Below are 19,013 nucleotides of genomic sequence, written 5' to 3'. Positions count from 1 at the left end.
CACACATTAAACAAACACACTAAAAATTGCTAAAATAATACTTGATAATGGGGTTATTGAGATGTCTTTAAATTCTGACTGTGGTTAATTAAGTAAAAATGCTGCTCCAACCATGTTATCTTGGGTGCCTTATTATTAAATTAAGGGAAGACATGGGAGGAAATAAAACTCTCTTGCGTCTTTACTTGCTGGAGCATTTCTTTCCCCTTGTCGATATGTGTATTTTGAGAACACCAAGCACAACAAATAGTGTTTGCATTTAGTCTGAATACAGTGAGGTCCACAATCACTCTTACCTCTGTGAAAGCAAGCTCCAAAGCCTGCCTGGCTGCCCAAAAAGTTTGCATTTCTGCACGTGTGATGGATGGGTTACTTGTTCTAATGAAGCATGGCTGTTGTTGGAGGTCGTGGTCACAGAAGGAGAGAGGCAATCCATCTTTAATGCGAGGCAGTTCTATGGAGGCCTTGAATACCAAGGCAGAGATGTAGCATTTGGTTTTTTTATTTGATGTAGAGGGCCAGTGCAGAGAGAGTACCTTGTTTTACAAGGTGGTTTGGTTTTTTTCATTACAGAAGAGGTGGGAGCTGTATCCTGCACAAACTTTAACCATTTTAAATATTTTGGCTCGGTTCCCAAGTGTAATGAATCTGGAGGTTGCAAATGTATGTATTTCTATGGCCAGATCTCTGATGAGATAGGGAAATCAAACCTCTGGCCATGCACAGATGGTGTTAGACTTGCCTGTCTGAGCATCCTTAGGAACTGAGGTCTCACAGGCTGCATACTGACTAGCAGGCAGTGTCTGTAATCAAGGGAAACATTATGGCTTAGGGAAATTCCTCAGAGCAATTCCCATCAATGCAGATAGTAGGTGCGTATTTTAAGTACCTCTGATGATCAGGAGCTTGTGTTGAGGCAGAATCTCAAAGTGGATCTTGTTATCAACCTTACAAATTCTGTAACTTGTGTTCTCTCCTTTTTCTTTTTAGACTGCTTATAGACGTTTGGGGTTGGTTGTGAGAAGCGTAACTGAGCCCTTTTCATTCAGATCCAGAATAAGCAAATTAACATAGTTGGACTGCTGTACCATGGATGTAGAACTAAACACAGTGCTAGTCTCCTTACACATCTGGTTTGTTTAGCACTGGTTGTATTTAAGGTCTAAAAATGAGAATGCTTTCTCATGGTAGACTTATTTGATCTTTTAATTTATTAGCCTAGAGACCGTGTATGAATACCACATATGTGGCTGATGTCTGTTTAAGGAGAACACAAAATGCTTTCTCTAGGTATGAAGACTGCTAATTATCTTTTTCCCCTTTGCTTCTACCCTTAGGTGTGTGGGAGACGGATGTTACTTAGCAAAAGGAAGGATGAACATAATTTCTAGACTCAGAAGAAGTTAAAAGGAGCACATCTACTGTGGTTCACTGATATTTCTGTTCTTAGATTTGCTCTTTCAACAAACTTCTCTGAAAGGTGGCAGGAATCACCAGCATTGTCAGTACAGAATCAAAACTAGAGAAGAGCTGTATGCTCACAAGAAAATCAAGTTTGTCTCATGCTTAGACTTTGAAACCCAGAATATATTGCATACCTGTTCACCAGACACAACATTCAGGCATAAAATATGTTTTATGCCTGAATGTTGATCACAATTTTCTTTTTCTTGGTATTTCTTGTTTAATTTGTTTAAGGCTTTGTTTAGTTTTATAGTTTCAAACTAAACAGTTACAGATTTAAGTATCTAAGACAATGCAAGTGCAGGGCTACTTACAAATGTGCTGCCTTTTTGACTTGAAAAGTTTGACCTATCTTTTTTTCAGATAAATTCTTGTACTGTGTTCATCATCCTGCTATCTAAACAAACAACACGTAAACTCATTTAAAGGAGAGGAGGGTTTGCATGTACCTATATTTAGTTTATCTGAGCTTAAGATTTCTTAAAAAAAATTTCTTAAAAGCAAACATTTTTGCTGTATTCTTGTTTGTCCTGCAGGTTGATCCAGCTTTGAAAGAAAAATTAAAACAGAACCCTGTGACACTGGAATCTGAATATGAGGTAAAATAAATTTGTTGCTTGGGGCTCCTAACCTTGGCTACCCTTGATTACCGTGGCCGGCTGGTGGGTTGTATCTGTCCCTAACTAAAATTAGATCAGCCATCTGCCTTTGACTCACTGATGTCCAATAAAAACAAGGTTTTTTGTAAAGTGAGGTTTTTGAACATGCATTGCTTCTTTCTGAACACAGCTTTACTTTGATGTCCAAGTGCCAAGTACAGTGGTACGAATAAACTCCACTATTTCTGTGGTTAACCTAGTCTATAAATGTAGAGCTAACGCTGGCCTTGGACGGAATGTGTATACGTGTACATCAACATTTCTACTGCATGAGTTTTTATGATCTTTAGACCAAATTATGGAACAATGTGCTTGATGTACTTTATGTTATTTCATGCTTCTGAAACTTCTGTATATCTTTCAAACAACTGCTGTTCCTTTTTCACTATTTCAGAATTTTTTACAGAGAAATATTTCACTCTTTCCTCAACAGTGCATTTTCTTCAAATATTACTGAGCTCCAAAATGGCTGTTTTGACAAAAGTAATATCCAGAGTTTCATAAATCTTCAGACCTGCAAAAAGCCAGGTTAGGAAAACTGGAAAAAACCTCCCTGTATCCAGAAACACAGGATAAAGCTATTTAAGATAATTTTAATGTTTTAAAATTACTTGGATAAAATGTCCAACTAATACTTTATTTGTCTCTATGGTCTTTATGCTGAACACAAGTTTTGTTTTTCTTCCCTTACCGCATTCCTGGCACAAGCCTTTGAAGAGCTTCATTGCACCCATAGCTCTCATACTTGGGTGTCCAGATGGCAGTACACTGCTAATAAAATCTGCCTATTATAGTACTCTTTTATGATTTGTCTGAAATAAAAATAAAATTTACCTTTTGTATTTTTACATGCCTAATTCCACAGAACATCTGCCTACCTGCCAGGTTAGTGATAGTGTTTTACCATTATTGCCAACAGTTTTGGGCCATCCCCATTCTACAAAGAACTGTGTTTGATGGTGTAGGGAGTAAAAAGATTTCAGCATATATGGAAAGCTCCAATGGAAACTCAAAACATACAAATCCATTAAATTCTGATTGCCTCTGGGATTATTGTGTCTCTCACTTTCCATAGACTATACTGTCAAGCTGCTCTGATTTATTTATGTGGAAGAACCACAAGCAGTAAAAAGAACGACATCTCTCTGTTTAACTTACTACCTAACTCCAAAATCAACTGATCTGTATTCAGATATGCCTTGTTTTCTATCTGGAAGATAACTAAATAGTTGAAGGATAATATTTAAATGGCCATAATTGCATTAGCTTTATGGATAAGTCAATGGTAATAAAATACAATAGGCATAACAACATATTACAGGCCTGCTTGGGTAATGGGGCTCCTTCTTGATAGACAGAAATGACAGAAGCAATCTTATTTTTTTTCTTAATCTAAACTACAGAGAGTTTCCAGGCCGAAATTCTTCCGAAGTAGTGTTTAGATGTTACAGGGGGCAGACCAGATCAACAAAACAAATGGATTTGCAGTTCTACATAATGAAAACGGATTCAGATTATTGTTTTGAACTCTAATCTCAATGTATACTTTACTATGGGCACCAGCTTGCAAGCACTAGGCATGTGCATTTCTTGCTTCAGTGGAACTACCAGCAGTCATGGACATACTTCGCAGGCTCTGCACTGTATCTGTGATACTTTTAGTCAATGTTACCTCTGTATTCTGGTGGACGAAAGCTAACCAGTCACTGAGTTACAGGAGGGTAATTTTCTGTGGACATGTGTTCCAGGCTAGGGGGTTTTTGGTGTGTTTTTTTTCCCCTTTCTTAATTTTTTTAGTTGTCCAGAATAGAGCTAAGAACATCTTCTAATTCTATATATAGGTCACAGTGAAGGATTACACTGGTGGCTGTTACTAAATATGGTATGGTAGGAGATCAAGGGCAGTAAAAAAAAAAAAAGTTGCTGTTTTGATATGTAAAGCCTTATTTTACATTATTATTAGCACTATATCTGCGACTGCTACTGAGGATACCAAGCCAGCTCATTTGAAGCATGGTTGCCTGATGCATGCAAATGTCTATTGGCCCTCTCTAAAACCTTAAAAAATATCTTATTGTTCTTCCAGAAATGTACATATTAAATACCTACTGAATTCTTTTAGAATGTCATAATTTCTGCTATCAGCATTACGCCTTTATGGGCATAGTAGAAAAGATGAAGACACTTCCAATATTTCAAACGTGGTGAAGTCTGCATTTTGTCTCCAATGTCATAGTGGTAGTGGTGGTGTTGAAAAAAGTTGTAATTACAGATTTAATCAATGTGCTGTGAGGAAATTAACATAAAGACATTTTTCTCACCTTCTAATTTACTAAATTATATCTTCTCAAACTAAACAAAATTTGCTTTATTTCATGTAGATGTATTTCTGGCCAGGATACTATTTTAAGGAAGAAGGAATTTGCATGTGTAATTTGTACTGCATTTCTTGTATCTCAGATCTGTTAATAATGCCATTTATCTTGTGCCTTGGGACATGCCAGAGGAGCAAGCTACCTTTGTACATGCTCTCCATTGTTTATGCATTCCTCTCACACACTTCTGTGTCCTCATATGGCCAATTAGTCCTTCCTGCTCCCCTTTGTCTAATAAATCATGACTCTGTCCACTAGTGACACTGGTACTAATGTGAATGTAGTTCTGCTGCTGAGCTGGGCCTTGTAGAACACACTGTAAAAAATGTCAAGTGTTTGACCTGTGACAAAAGCCTAGAGTATTTTATTTGAAAGCACAAAAATATTGTTTGAAGGAGAGCAATAAAAAACTGTTTTTCACTCATCACATTAATCATTCTTGTGGATGTTTAACAATCACAATATGTTACTTTTCATAGGTTTAAATACAATCTCAAAATAACATTCCTTATTCTAGTTTCTGTACTTCTGTGAAAATAATGGTCTAGTATACACTAAAAAATCTGGCCTCTGTCAGTTACATCAGGCCCCAAAATAAAGAATTGTTGTTTAGGGGTTTTCAAGCAAATAAAAACAACTGTAAGAAGGATTCATTAACATTTTACAATGGAAAAATCAGTTACATTTGAATCAACTGTGTGATATCCAGTGGGAACGAATGCCAATTGAAGGCATAGGAAAAAAATATCACAGTCAATAAAAAATGTGAAGGATTGCTATGGAAACAGTAAATGATAAGTTATAAAGCAGAGAAGATTGAGAAAAGATGCTAAGGACATCAGAGAGTTGTCTGATCAGTAAGCTGTCAGGGATATGGGTCAGGGGATAGTGTTACAGCAAACTAAGAATAAAATAATGAGCATGTAAAATCCTCAGTAACCACATTGGCAAAGTAGTAACGTTCAGAAAACATATTTTTATTTCTCTTAGAGAAAAAAGTCCATTGTATTCAAATCAGAAGAAGGAAGGGATATACTTCCAAACCTCCTAATAAGCAAACAAGATGTTATTAATATCTATTAGGCTCTGATGTTTTATAGCCAAGTTCCAAGAAAACACTTGGAAGACTTCAGTGGCTGCTGAAAATCTCAGTCTGGGAATGATGCTTCTCTGTGAATCATCACCGGGCAAGAAGGTGATATTTTTAAGTGTTCTGTGAGATTTGGAACGTATCTGAGCACTACTGAGTATTTTTTTCAGTGATATGGAAGAAATTGTAAAATCGTTACTGATGTGCAAGTGACACAAAAGTGTTGAAATAGTAAAAGTATGGCAAGGCAGGGACAGCACTGTTCATGTTACTTGGTAAGCTGAGGCTATTAAATGAGCAAAGTACCTATTAAAGTAGCCGAAGTTATTTGTTTAAAAAACTGGAAATGCAGACCAGAGTAGACTGCATTATGAAAAGCAGCAACTCTGGAAAAGATGTAGGAGTCAGTGAACAAATAATTCAGATTGATTTTCTACTGTGATGCTGTGGCACAAAAAGCTTATTGAGTCTTTATGAATATAAACAGAAATGGTCGATAGTAGGAGGAGGTGATTTTACTTCTGAGTGTGGCACGGATGAGGCTAGTACTGAAATATTGGATCTACTTCTGTTGTCCACATTTTGAACAGGGCTTTCAAAAAAAATGGGATAGGTTGCAGAACAGGCTGAATATAGTAACTTAGGACTTGAGAGAATACCTTAAAAGAAACTTAAAGATTTAAATCTTTTTTAAGCTAACAAAAATAATGTTAGTTATATATAAATACCTTCATGAGAAGAAAGTGCTAGCTATTGAAGATATTTTTTGTTGCAGCAAAGATACTACAGTTAGAAGTAAGGTCCATTATTAATAGTTGGGAACATCATTTCAACACAAGAGCAAGAAAAAGGAGTTCTCTGTCTTTCAGAATATCAAAACTGTAAAACTTTGAAAAGTTTTACTTCAACTGATTGCAAGCTGTTGGACTCAACATGGGATAAGTGAGGGAATATACTGGTCTGCAGATTTTCAGTCTAGAGAATGGTCTTGGCTTAAAGTATACAAATATTGAGCAGTTTTTGTTCCTTGTAATCTGATAAATCACAAAAGGTCAACATTAGCTCTGGACAAATGTCATGTAACTGTCTTGAGAATTACAGCAAAAGTACTGTAATTGCAGTATTAAAATATTTATTTAGGACGGTTCAAAAAGTAAAAGCAGGTATATGGAGAGTTGGCTTGGGAATATAACCTGTATATTTATTATCTTAAGAATAAAAGAAGAAATTGAATAAGCTCTTCTAAAAAAGATTCAAGCCACTTAATGCTCATTTGACTTCACTTTGGGGATTGTAGTGGCAGCAGAATGGGTTAAACTTTTTTTTCAGGAAAGGACAACGTAGTAACATATTAATTTATAACATTAAATAACTGCATCAAAGTGTGTGGACCTGAGGACTACTCTAGAAGGAAGGTAATTCCTGAATGCCAGTAGTTGAAATCTGCAAGTATCTTGTTGCTGCCATTATCGGTACCAGATGATTACCAATTTTGTTGTTGTTTAAGAATTAACAGATTAGTGTATTGAATTGATTTACTTCAGTGTCTGTGAAGATACTAGTGGCTAAATACCTTGAGCTATTTGAGAGATGACAAAGATGTTGGGGGGGGGAAAATCCCACCTTAGTGACTGTTGTGACACTAAAAGAGGTTGAGATATTCTTCTTTCTCCCTTTAATCACTCTGTACCTCCTATCCTCTCTTCTTTGTCAGTGCGTTGTCCAGCCTAGCCATTAGATTCCAACTGTCCTTCAGGTTGTGTCTGGGATGAGTGTAGTTTCTTGCATTTCAGTTTATTCACATGTAAAATGGTCTTGAGAACTTTTATTTCACTGTGAGTCTTCATCACTTAATGTTTTGTAGAGAGGGACAAAGTGGTGTAGTTTATCATTAATGGAAACTGTCATGGGTAAGACAGGGAAAGGATTTCAGTTAAAATAGTTTGTGCTAGGCATCTTATTCTGAGTAGATGTACAGTCCATAGCCAAGCTATAGTTTGCTCCTTTTCTCATTGGCATCTTAAAATTCATGTGTGCCATAGTTCAAAATCTGATCAAAGAAACAGAAAAAGGTGGAATTTGGTGATAGGTGTGGCACAGGAAGAGTTCTGATGGAAAAGTCTTCTTGCAGAAAGACAGATATTTAGCTTCCAGAGGAAAGTTCACAAGGTATTGCTTTTAACTGGTCTTACTTCTGGAATTCATCTCACTTAAATAGTCGTGTAGATTCTTTCCTGGTCATGCTTATAACATATCTCTTTGCACAGGATTTTCCTTAACTGTGAGCTGTTTCTTTCATGTGTGTTGCATTCGAACTTTTCTTATCCCTTAAGAAGACACTGATTTCTTGTAGATGGAAAACAAAGTGAGGCAGTTAACAGTGCAATCAGACAGCAAGCATGGTTGGGACGTACAAATGCCTGTTATAAATAATCTAGTCTCCTCACCCTTTCCCCTCTCGAAAATATAATCCTTTGTACCTGCTTGCACTCCCTGTATGCTTTTTTTTTTTTTTTTTTTAAATCCCAGGGGAACCAACCAACTCTTGTCATGTTAGGGCCAACACTGTTGTATCAGTCACAAAAAAAAAAGTTTCAGTAGGGAAAGTGGCATCCACATAGCATGGCTGAATTCTTTTATTTATTGTCCTAAGGGATGCTGCTAGCTTCTGCCAGGCAGTATTGGGAACATTTTCTTATGCAGTTGACTAGGTGGAAATGTTAAACACTTCTGTCATACTAAAGGGCCCCCAGCAGGGAATTGCTAGATCTTTGGTATGAAATATCTCTGAAGTAACTTTAGTATAGTGTATCAGAATTTAGCCACACAGTTCAGGCTGTATACATTCCTCTCATTGACTGCCTCTGAAGAGGATACAGCAAAGCAGTTTTAAAGGAAGCTTTTGTCTCAGCAACTGGGGAAAGTGGCTTTTGCAAGAGTATCTTCCTGTTTGTTTTGCTTTGCTTTTTTCCCTTTTTTTGGCCAGTTTCATAAACGCTATCTGGAATATTCTGAGACTGCCAGTGTACTTCCAGATGATGCCCATATGGACATTTAGGCTAAATTTGAAATACTTTAAAAGATTGTTATACAATTCTTGCCTGTTCTTTGCTTCTCGAGTTATTGTTACTCATCTTTATTTAATGCTCAAACTATATCATACAAATGTACTCTGCAGTAACAATTTACTGTCAGAGAGTGGGTCACTGTCTGTTCTAAGAGGCTTACTGAGATGCGAGATGATGGTGGAGACTGACCATGAAGTTTGTATACTTTTTAACTAAATAATCGAACTTGTAAAAATTTAATGGAAAAGTTCCCTATTTCAACCCCTGACTTCATTGTACATCTGGTAAGACGAGTTTTACCCAAGTACAGCTGGGAGACATTACTGAGAAGTTCAAAAGCTGAGGGAAATGCTCTTAGCAATTCAGTATGTTATATTCCATCTTGTTTATGGCATCTTCCCAGCAAGTCATTGGAGAGCCAGTGTCCCGCTCTGCCATCTTACAGCTCTAACGTGAAAATAAAGAGTCTTTAAGCACGATGCAGTTCAAAACCAAAATACCCTCCAACCATAGGAAGACCCCAGACATTACCTTCTAAAACTTCCTCTTCATTCTTGTAAAAATTTAAATGCCTTGATCCTTCTCAGATAGAAGTCTTTCTGATTTGATTTTGAAGACCTGTTGGTTCTGATGGAATGAAAGGTAGATTTATTAACAAGTTATTTGTGTACTGTACACTCAGCAGTATTGCTGAGAAGTTGCTTTACTGTCACTGGCAATACAGCGGGGTCTACCGCTCATACTGCTGTCCTCATCAAATAGACAGGAGATCTTCTCTCAGCTGGGCTGGGCCAAGTCGGGCCCAGGCGGCCGCCCAGCAGGAGGCCAGAGGGTGAGGGCCGCAAGGCCCACAAGGCTCATGCCTCTCCCTATCTGCCCTCGCTTCTGCTTCTTCACTTTTTTTTTTTAATTATTACTTTCCCCTTCTTAAATACATTATCACAGTGGTGTTACCACTGTAACCAGTTGGCTTGGCCCTGCCATCAGCTGGTCCACCCTAGACCTGGATGAGTCCACGGAACAAAGGAGAACACCAGTACAGACACTCATATTACTGTCCTCATGAAATAGACAGGGGATGTTAGCCACACAGAAGAAACAGAAAGATTTTTTTTTTTTTTTTTCCTGTGAGAAATTTGCCAAATAGCACAAATCAAACAGTAGCCATGGATTTCACTGAAAAAAACTGTTTATGGCTGAAGGGATTGAAGTTGCTCTGTTAACATTTACCCAAAAACATAGTTTCTACACAGAGAAAAGCATTCTGTTTCAGTATATAAATGAACAAGCAAGTTCTGGAAGAGAGATGAGTGGAGAATCAGTGTGAGAAAGTGTGGAAAAGAAACAGAAGTCCTAAACTACACTAACTCTATGTGAATGTTACCTGAACTAACTGAGGCCAGGACAGAGGAGCACCATGTGAGAGGCAGAAGATTTAACTCACCAATTCAGAAGGGTCACCTACTTAAGATTGACTGCGGATTTGAAGGAGCATGGTTACTTTAAGGTAGTTACTTAATGGCCTAGATTTAAATTTAATTTGACACTGTTGTTGTAAACCTTCTGTAGTTGTTCCTTTTCTTATGCCCACACTTCTGTTAGTAGTGGGAACTGATCATTTCTTGTTGTGGTAATCACAGCTTTTTCCTCTCACATAAGAAACTTGTAAAGGCTTATTTTTCAGATCTCTTCAGAAGGGAGAAACACCATGTGTGACTCATGGCTCTAATATATTTTGATCCTTATACACCTCTTTCTTTTTTGATTAGAATATCTTTTAATCATTATTAGAAGGGCATACTGTGCCAAGTTATATATACACAAAGTAAAAATTTGTCTACACTTCCAAGTATTCATAGTCCTGACAAGGTGTTTGACATAAACCTTCTTTGTTGTGTCAGTAGGCTTTTGTGGGTCCAGACAGGGACACGCTGTGGAAATCCATATGCTCTTCCTGCCAGCCACAGAAGTGTCATTTTTTGCTCTTACTACACTCCCACACTGTAAAAGATCACATATCCCCTTCAGCCAAGCTCACCTTTTTATAGTTGAAAAAGATCCTGCAAACATCCCAAAAGTCTGTCCCTGGCTGCTTCTCTTTTAACGGGTTGTGCTGCAGTAGCTAGGGCATACCTTTACGAAGTTTAATATGATACAAAGTTGACAAGATCAAGCACTCAAATTAGGGAAATTCCTTGGTCCTGTTAACTTGGCGAGGTTTCTCAGGCTGTGAATTCAGATAAACCTTAATAAGCAACACTTCTCCTTCTGGGACACATTAACCATAGCTTGATAAAATTTCCATATAGAGGGGAAAATGGAAAACTATCCTAAATGTACTTCATTGCTTAATTAGAAGTGGAATTTGCTGAATTTTGGATGTTTAATCTTGAAAGTGTACTTCTGCAGTCATAATATTCTTTATGCTGGATATTTCAGAGTTTCGTTTTTGCTCAAGGAGATAAGCTGAAACTAAATGACCCAAGCATGAGTTCTCTTGATTTTACCCATAGAGCTTGTGAATCCTTTGGACCGAGAAGTCCCTCTTGGGTGATCTGCAGGTGTAATGCATAAATGGCACTGGGTTATCATCTGAGATTTAATGTGGTTTTAAAGACATTCTTCATTTTAAGAAGGGAAACTGCTTGTCAGTTAGGAGGAAATCATGGCAAACCTTAATTCCTAGATGGAAGTCTTATCTGCCTAATGCTGTTTTATGTTATTTTAAAAATTCAGGCTGTGTACTCATGTAGTTTTAACCGAGTGCTGTACTGTTTGGTTTATTGAGTAATTTGTATCAGTATAGCATCTTCACACAAAACTAGGAGAACACTCTGCGAACACTGATTAAACTGTATGACACATCTGAAATGGAGGCAAGTCCTGTTCTTATTCTTCAAATTGCGAAAATGATGTACAGATGAATTGATGATGTAGTTCCTTGATACACATCTTTTACAACATAGCCACTTAAAGATATTTTTGTTTTCTCTCCACCCAATGATTCCTTCAGCTGTGCCAGTTCAAGTGTTTGCACAGTCTTACACTTAAATAGGATTCATTCATAAACAGCATGTATTTGTTTCCTAGTCTGTTTCATTTTTCTGATTGGGCACAGCCTTACATAATTAGAGTAATTGGCATAATTAATGGGCAGATAACCTATGGGGAAAGAGTCTCTTAAACCAGTTCACCATACGTCAATTAATTGTGCCATAGATGAGTGGTATTGGATCCCACTGAAGTTAGCAACAAAACCTACGGTGGTTTCATCATTGCAGTTTTTGCTAGTCTTCAGTAAAGCCAAAAAGCTCTGGATGCTTACGTTCAAAAAGACCCCCACTTCTTCCCTTAATGAACAACACCCCCTTTTTCTGACCATAGCATGCTGCTTGCTGAGTTGCTTGTATACTGATAACATAAAACCTAAACATTCTCTATTTGGAAAAAATACTTCTTTTTAATCTGAGAATTAAATTACTAATCGCAGGCTATTAAGTCACAGATTATTAAACCACTAATCACAGATACAAAATTATGTCACATCCTAAACAAAGTGAGTAACACCAAATTTGTATTAAGGAAATGACGTGTCAAAAAGATGGCTCTGAGAAAGAGTTGCAAAAAACCCAATAAGGCCATATCAGTGTGATGGTAAAGTTAAGAGCGGATTCAGTGTTAGCCTTAATTCTGTACCTCTGCATCTATACATCACCATGGAGTTCCTCAAGATATCTTTTATGGTCTTCAGGCTGTTTTGACACCCTTGCAAAACTAGACTCGTTTAATGCATTTCTTTGACTGCATGTTTCAGCCATGAGGATATTCTTCCGTGGCTCATCTTTTATCTGCAAATGGGTTTGCACTATAATGGTGGGAAGTTAATTGCCTCTCTGAATTAGAGTAATTTCTTTCTGTGGCACTTACCACAGAATCTATTGCATCAAGCTGTAAAGTAAACAGGATTTTCTTAGCCCTCCTTTCACATGTGGGAAAGAAACATTTTTCGCAAGTGACCACCCTGAATTAACTCATCAGCCTGAGCACCAATAGCTCTAAATGAATTTCTGCAGATTTCAGTTTGTTTATTGTGACATGAAGACTGTCCTGAAAGAGCAGAATTCAAACTCACTTTAAAATTTTATTTTATTTTAAGGCTGACAGAGGATTATGGCTTTTACTTAATATCAAGCCAGGCATTTGAACCAGCAATTGAGAATTGAAGGTCTCTCTACATCCATATTGGTACCTTTGTGCCAGGCAAGGTGTTTAACAAAAAATCTTAAAAGTCAAGCATGTGGCAAACAGGTTTTTTTTTTTTTTTCTTCACTGTGCCTTTCTGTATAGCTGCATTTTTTTTTTCTTGAATTTACAGCTTCTGTCATTCCCTTACTTTTAAGAGGCAGTTTAGCTGATTTAAGAAGTGAATCAGTAGATTTAATGGACTACACTGATCTTACTTTAAACAGCTAATTTTCAATATCCTTTGGGCTATTTGAGACAAGCAGGAATAGTGGTGCTGGTCTGATCTGATTACATTTTATTGTAGTCTCCAATGATTGACTATTTAGTACATTTGAATTGGAAGAAAAAGATTTTTGGGTTTTAGACTGCCAGTTCATATAGATTTCAATTTAATACAAGCTGGAAGTAGTTTACCATCTTTATGTAATGTATCCATTAAGTTAAGTAGGCAGAGTCCAGGTAGCTAAAAGAAAGAAAGAAATAAAATAAGAAATCAAAAAGGCCCAACCAGTTTGAATGAAAGAGGTTGACTTCATCTAGGAGCAGAACTAGCTGCTTGCCTAAATTCTCACTGTACAGCTCAGGCAGTCTGCAGGAGCTGTGTAACTTTGCAGCTTGTGCTGCACCTAATCAGTAGAAGAACTGTCAAGTTGGTCTTATTCTTGGCACTAAGATTAATTTAAAATGTAGCTATGTATGTGTCTTTGGCCCTTATCTAATGTAGCTGTTTATTCTGGAGTGATACTCTTGTAAGAATTTTCATGCCAGTGACCAAGTAAAAAGGTAAGGTTTTATTTAGTTGTATGTGAGGTAGTGTTGTGGTTTAACCCCAGCTGGCAACTAAGCACCACACAGCTGCTTGCTCACTCCCAATGGGAAGGGGGGGAGAATTGGGAGGGTAAAAGTGAGAAAACTGGTGGGATGAGATAAAGATGGTTTAATAGGTAAAGCAAAAGCCATGAATGCAAGCAAAGCAAAACAAAGAATTCATTCACAACTTTGCATCAGCAGGCAGGTGTTCAGCCATCCCCAGGAAAGCAGGGCTCCATCACATGTAATGGTTATTGGAAAGACAAAACGCTGTAATTCTGAACATCTCCTCTTTCCTTCTTGCCCCCAGCTTTCATTGCTGAGCATGACGTCATCTGGTGTGGAACACCCCTTCAGTCAGCTGGGGTCAGCTGTCCCAGCTGTGTCTCCTCCCAACTTCTTGTGCACCCTCAGCCCACTCGCTGGTGGAGGGGTGTGAGAAGTAGAGAAGGCCTGGACTCTGTGTAAGCACTGCTCAGCAATAACTAAAACATCCCTGTAATGTCAACACTGTTTCCAGTACAAATCCAAAACATAGCCCCATAGCTGCTGTGAATAAAATTAACTCTAGCCCAATCAGAGTTAGCACGGGTAGATACATGTGAAAATAGCTATACAGTAGGAAAGCATTGCAGAACAGATTTTTCAGGTCCCCTTTTGCCAGTGATACTCCTTGTGCTTATCCACATGCAACAGGAGACCTCTATTCTTTCATCAGTTTAGAAAATTGGATTGTCTAATTATGCTGCCTTCTGATGACTGAACAGATACCAGTCCCGTAAACTACTCATTTTTGCAGATACTGTCATGTGCCAGTAAGGAAGGTGCTTGCTTCTTGAATTGCAGCAAAGTATCAAACACAGTCTTTATACATAACACAAAATGTTAATGATCCCTATAAATATAGTGAGAATAAAAAATAAAAATAACAGTCTGTGCATTCATTAGAATCTTTAATTTTTTGTATTTTAATTCACAAAAATTAACTCTGTCAGTACATCTCATCTGTTCTGTAGTTTGAGGCAGTGCCATTTACTGTACGTAACCTTTGGTTGTTATATTCTGTCAATATATCACAGTGTGTTTTCCAGGTACCTTTATGCTTTCAGTTGGAAACTGCCAAAATACTTTCTTATACTGGTTTGTTTAGATTGTATAGTTTTGGAATATTTCCTGTTTTGGACAAACCTGCTCTCTGAAAAGTCTTTGTGAAATTTCAGGGACAGATTAATATGAACTTTTGGTAAAGATCTCCAGTTTACATGTCTCTCTTGACAGACTTCTTTATGTAGCCTATCTTTAGATGCTACAAGTTTTGTTGTATATATTTTAAATGTTGATTCTTGTTCAGGCTTTGGGAGCTGAGCACCTTTGGGAATAGTTTAGATCCTCACATCTGTGTGGTACCTTTGTGTTTAATAAAATCAGCATGCTTCCCTTCTGTTAAAGCACAAGGTTATTTTCAGTGTCGTTTCCTTGACGCTTCCGTTAGAATCAGGTATTAAATTCTGAATTTGCAATCAGAGGGGAGAGTTGCTGTTGCGTGGGATGATGGGTACCTTCACTTCTTCTCCCTTATTCCATGTCGGCTCAAGTTCCTTCCAGTTAAAATGAAGTACCAGCTAATCATAAGATGTATAAAGGAGTGAAGACAATTCTTCAATACCAACAATACCAACTCCACTGTATAAAAAATTCAGTTGCTCGTACCTTGTGAAAGTCTGCTGTGTTTGTGCATGTGTTCTCATATATCTTCAGTTGAATGTGCCTAATTTGTTTTGATATCTGACTAACCTTATTGCAATTTCCTGAATTGTAGAAGTGGCAGAAAACTTTTACATAACATGAACTAATAGCAGCAGGTCTGGTCTGTTCTAGCTGTTGAATTATTCTGCTACTAATATTCAAGTCCCTCCGTATTTGCCATTTATTTGGATGATTGATGGCAGGCAAATTAGACCACAGGCTCAGGGCAGGGTTAAGTATTTTCTGGTGTGTTTTTACAGCATTTGCTGAGATGAGGCCCTGGTCACAAATCAGAGGTTTACATCCCACTGCAGTGCGTATCATTAATGGTATGCAGTGTTGCCCTCTTCAGTAGCGTGTAGAGTAGCCCTGTTTCTGGCAGTGGTGCAGACCCTCTCCTCACTCTTCTGTTGGCAGAGCTCTGTCGTGTTTGATACACCATTCCAGACTGCAGGCTGGTATGTGAGACTTGAGGTCTGTGTCTGCTGGGAAGGGACTTCTATGTCTCTGCCAGCAGGACCGTGAAGATGCAGTGTATGTTTGTCTTCTTCAACTGCAGCTCTTGGTAGGTGAGGTCAGGAGGGCACCTGTTCTTCATTTTTGTGTGCCTCTAAGGCTCGATAAATACTGCAGTCATCTCTACTTCTGAGTGGGGATGATAAGAATAGGCAAGGAGGTAATTAAAATCTAGATAGCTTTTAAGTATCTGGCAGTTCAGCCAGGCAGCATATCTCATGTATGACTTAGTGAGAGACCTATCTGTGATGGCTGGGTGCCATGAGAAACTGGGCAGCAGAAAGCATTGTGTACCTCTCTCAAGTTAAAACCACATGTGTTGAAGGGGATTGCACTGTTACTGTCTCTCTTTGTGCTACATGATTCATCTTTTCCAGTATGCTTTGTATCTGTGCTGACAGGATACTTCAGGTCACTAATTACTAATCCTCTGTTTGAGCTATACCAGTGCTTGTCACTCCCCTACTTCCGTACTTGGCAGACTTGCAGTTTAAGAACAGGTCTGGAAAACAAGGTGAGAGAAGAAAGAAAAAGTGAATACAAGATATCTCCAGTTGTGTTGAGATGCTATAGCACTTCCTGTCCTAGATGTTTTTTATCTTTTGATAAGCCCACCAAAGCCATTTATGGAGCTATATGGATAACTCCTGATTGTTTTGTCCTTGTTGAACTTCTCTTGCAGAGTAGATGACATTTCATCAACCCAATAGCAATAGTGAGTTTCTTGTGCAAAAAGAAAACAATTTAGAATAATATGTAGTTTAAATCATGGGGCTGTCAAGGTGACACTGTTATTTTTGCTGTTTATCTGCAGAAGCTGGAAAAGTCTGACTTGGATAACTGGGAGAACATCAGAGGACCCCGTCTGTGGGAAGATTCCAGGACTGTTCAGAAGCAACGGCGGGAGGCTCTCCGTCTCAAGACAGAGTGACTGAGCAAGCCTACTTTGGTGCCTCTGGAAAAAAAAAATAATCTCAGGCTGGACTGTTTTATTTTTTAATCCAGTGTCAGGAACAGACATGGGAGGGGGGATTGCACTGAGCAACTCGTGCTGCTGTATATATAAGTAACTGTGAGATCAACCCAAAAGGCACTGTATTATATGAAGCTCTTTGCATCCATTTGCGCAGAGTTCCACAGGCTGTATATATGAATTCTCAATTAAAAAAATAGCTAATTATTCTACTGAGAATATCCTATTGTTTTTCTATCCCTATCGTTCAAAACTGAGATACTTCAGCAAGGAATAACATTTCAGGAGTTACTTGTCAGTACCAGAAGTTGTCATCCTCATGAGAACAACAATGCTGTCATCTAGATCTGTGTGACCAGATAAACGCTGCTTCAGGGAGCCCCTGCATGACTACGGGCTCTTAAAGTTGGAAGGGTCTCCGCAGGCATATGAGCTGTTTGGAACAGTGAGTCCATTTTTGGCTAAATAATATTCTTATGCTTCATTTCCAGGAACTTGATTGTACAGAGGCATGTACAGAGTGTCAGCTGGTAACTGGTGAAATAACATTTGTTTAGCTGTGGTTAGATTTTTGTGATTAGTTTGATACCTTCATGCAGGCAGGACCTTTGCACTGGAACTTCTCAGTTTAAATCGGAAGAATTCTTCCTCACCAAGAGCTGTGCTATTTCTGTGTGAGCAAGTATTGTAGCGGAATCTTCTTGAACCACTGTAGAGTGGCAAAGCTCATCTTACATGTATTATTACGTGTACATCTGTGCATATGCACAGAAATTTTTATCTTTTGATTAGTTCTTCTGAAATGCTTGTCTTTTTATATTTGTCTTTGTGTGATAAATGTTTGCTGTTAGAGGAAGGCACGCTAACAATTCAGGACCCTTCTGCTGAGACAGTACAATGAAGAAGCATCTAGTCAATTTTTCAGGTGAAATGAAGCTTTTGATAAGATGTTACAACAGACTTGTAAAACTCCTCTTCAGAGAAATGGAGTAGTAGAGTACAGATTAACAGTAGATTCTAGTTTCAAAGCATTCAGTGACACCTATATGTAAATCCTTTAGGAAGTATCTTTGGAGGAGGTACGGTCTTATTCCACTCTGCAAGACATGTCAAATGCAATCTAAATGCATTTGGACACTTTATTTAGGGTAGCTGCCTTGTCCTCATGTAAATCTTCCCTCAGCACTTTATTTTCTTTGGTCTCTCAGTGATGAGGTCCAGTCTTTTTCTCAGGAGGAGGAATCACATTGATTTTTGGAGAGCTGGACAGTAATTCATAAAGCATTACATGAAATACCTTACTCATGTTTTTTGCATGTTTTCTTCTGATAGAGTTGTGAAGACCATCAGAAAGTGTTGCATATTATCTGGAACAAGGTTGGAGCCATGTGTTTGTGTGTTTTCCTGTTCAGTATCATCTATGTCTTTGTTCCTCGATAAATGTACTAACAAATTAAACTAACCAGGAGAGGAACAAGAGGAACAATACAAGTGTGAGGTAATCATAAATGCTATAGGGAAACAACTGAAAAACCAGAATATGGAGGCAAGAAGGATATTAGTTCAATTGTTTTGTCATTAGTTTTACCTAAAACAACATTTTTTGGCAAATAAGATCTAAAATAGGACGAATGGGGAGTAATTAAAATTGCGTTCCTTGTTAACCATTTTTTCAACTCTTACACTTGATTTCTGGTGCGGTTCTACTGATAGCTGCAAGATTGATCGCTCAAAGGACATCAGTGCATTGGCTACGCTGACAGAGTATTCTCCGAGTTAGGGCTCCTGCAGCATCACTGCTACTATTATGGTACTAGCTGGACTACTGGAAGTGTTTCTTTAGGTCCTTGGTTTAGGCCCATCTTGTGTGGACTCTGCAAATTCACTATATCTTTCCAGAGGATATACAACTTCCTTTTCCCAGCCTTGACTGAAGGAGAAGGCAAGTTGCCATTGCTTTGCATATGGAGAGGCGTGATCAGCTCCCAGTCTTGCAAGATTGGCTCACAACATGGACCAACGCTACCCTTGAAATAAACACATGGCTTTCTAGGAACAACATGTAGG

The 19,013-nt window shown here is 38.1% G+C and overlaps 1 protein-coding gene across 1 annotated transcript in view; it reads left to right on the top strand.

The window, feature by feature from the left end:
- COX16 (cytochrome c oxidase assembly factor COX16) overlaps nt 1-17,158 on the top strand; it is a 50,664-nt gene extending 33,506 nt beyond the window's left edge. Inside the window, exons 3-4 of the mRNA XM_086750132.1 lie at nt 2,001-2,063; nt 16,788-17,158. Coding sequence (XP_086606258.1) covers nt 2,001-2,063; nt 16,788-16,904 — 180 coding nt within the window. The 3' untranslated portion in view covers nt 16,905-17,158. The remainder of the gene's footprint in view (nt 1-2,000; nt 2,064-16,787) is intronic.
- The last annotated feature ends 1,855 nt before the right edge of the window (nt 17,159-19,013 follow it).

The sequence above is a fragment of the Chlamydotis macqueenii genome, chromosome 5 (assembly GCF_036417535.1).
Source record: "Chlamydotis macqueenii isolate bChlMac1 chromosome 5, bChlMac1.mat, whole genome shotgun sequence".
Classification (NCBI taxonomy): Eukaryota; Metazoa; Chordata; class Aves; order Otidiformes; family Otididae; genus Chlamydotis; species Chlamydotis macqueenii.
The sequence above is the reverse complement of the archived record's forward strand: the minus strand, read 5'-3'. Positions and strand labels throughout refer to the sequence as shown.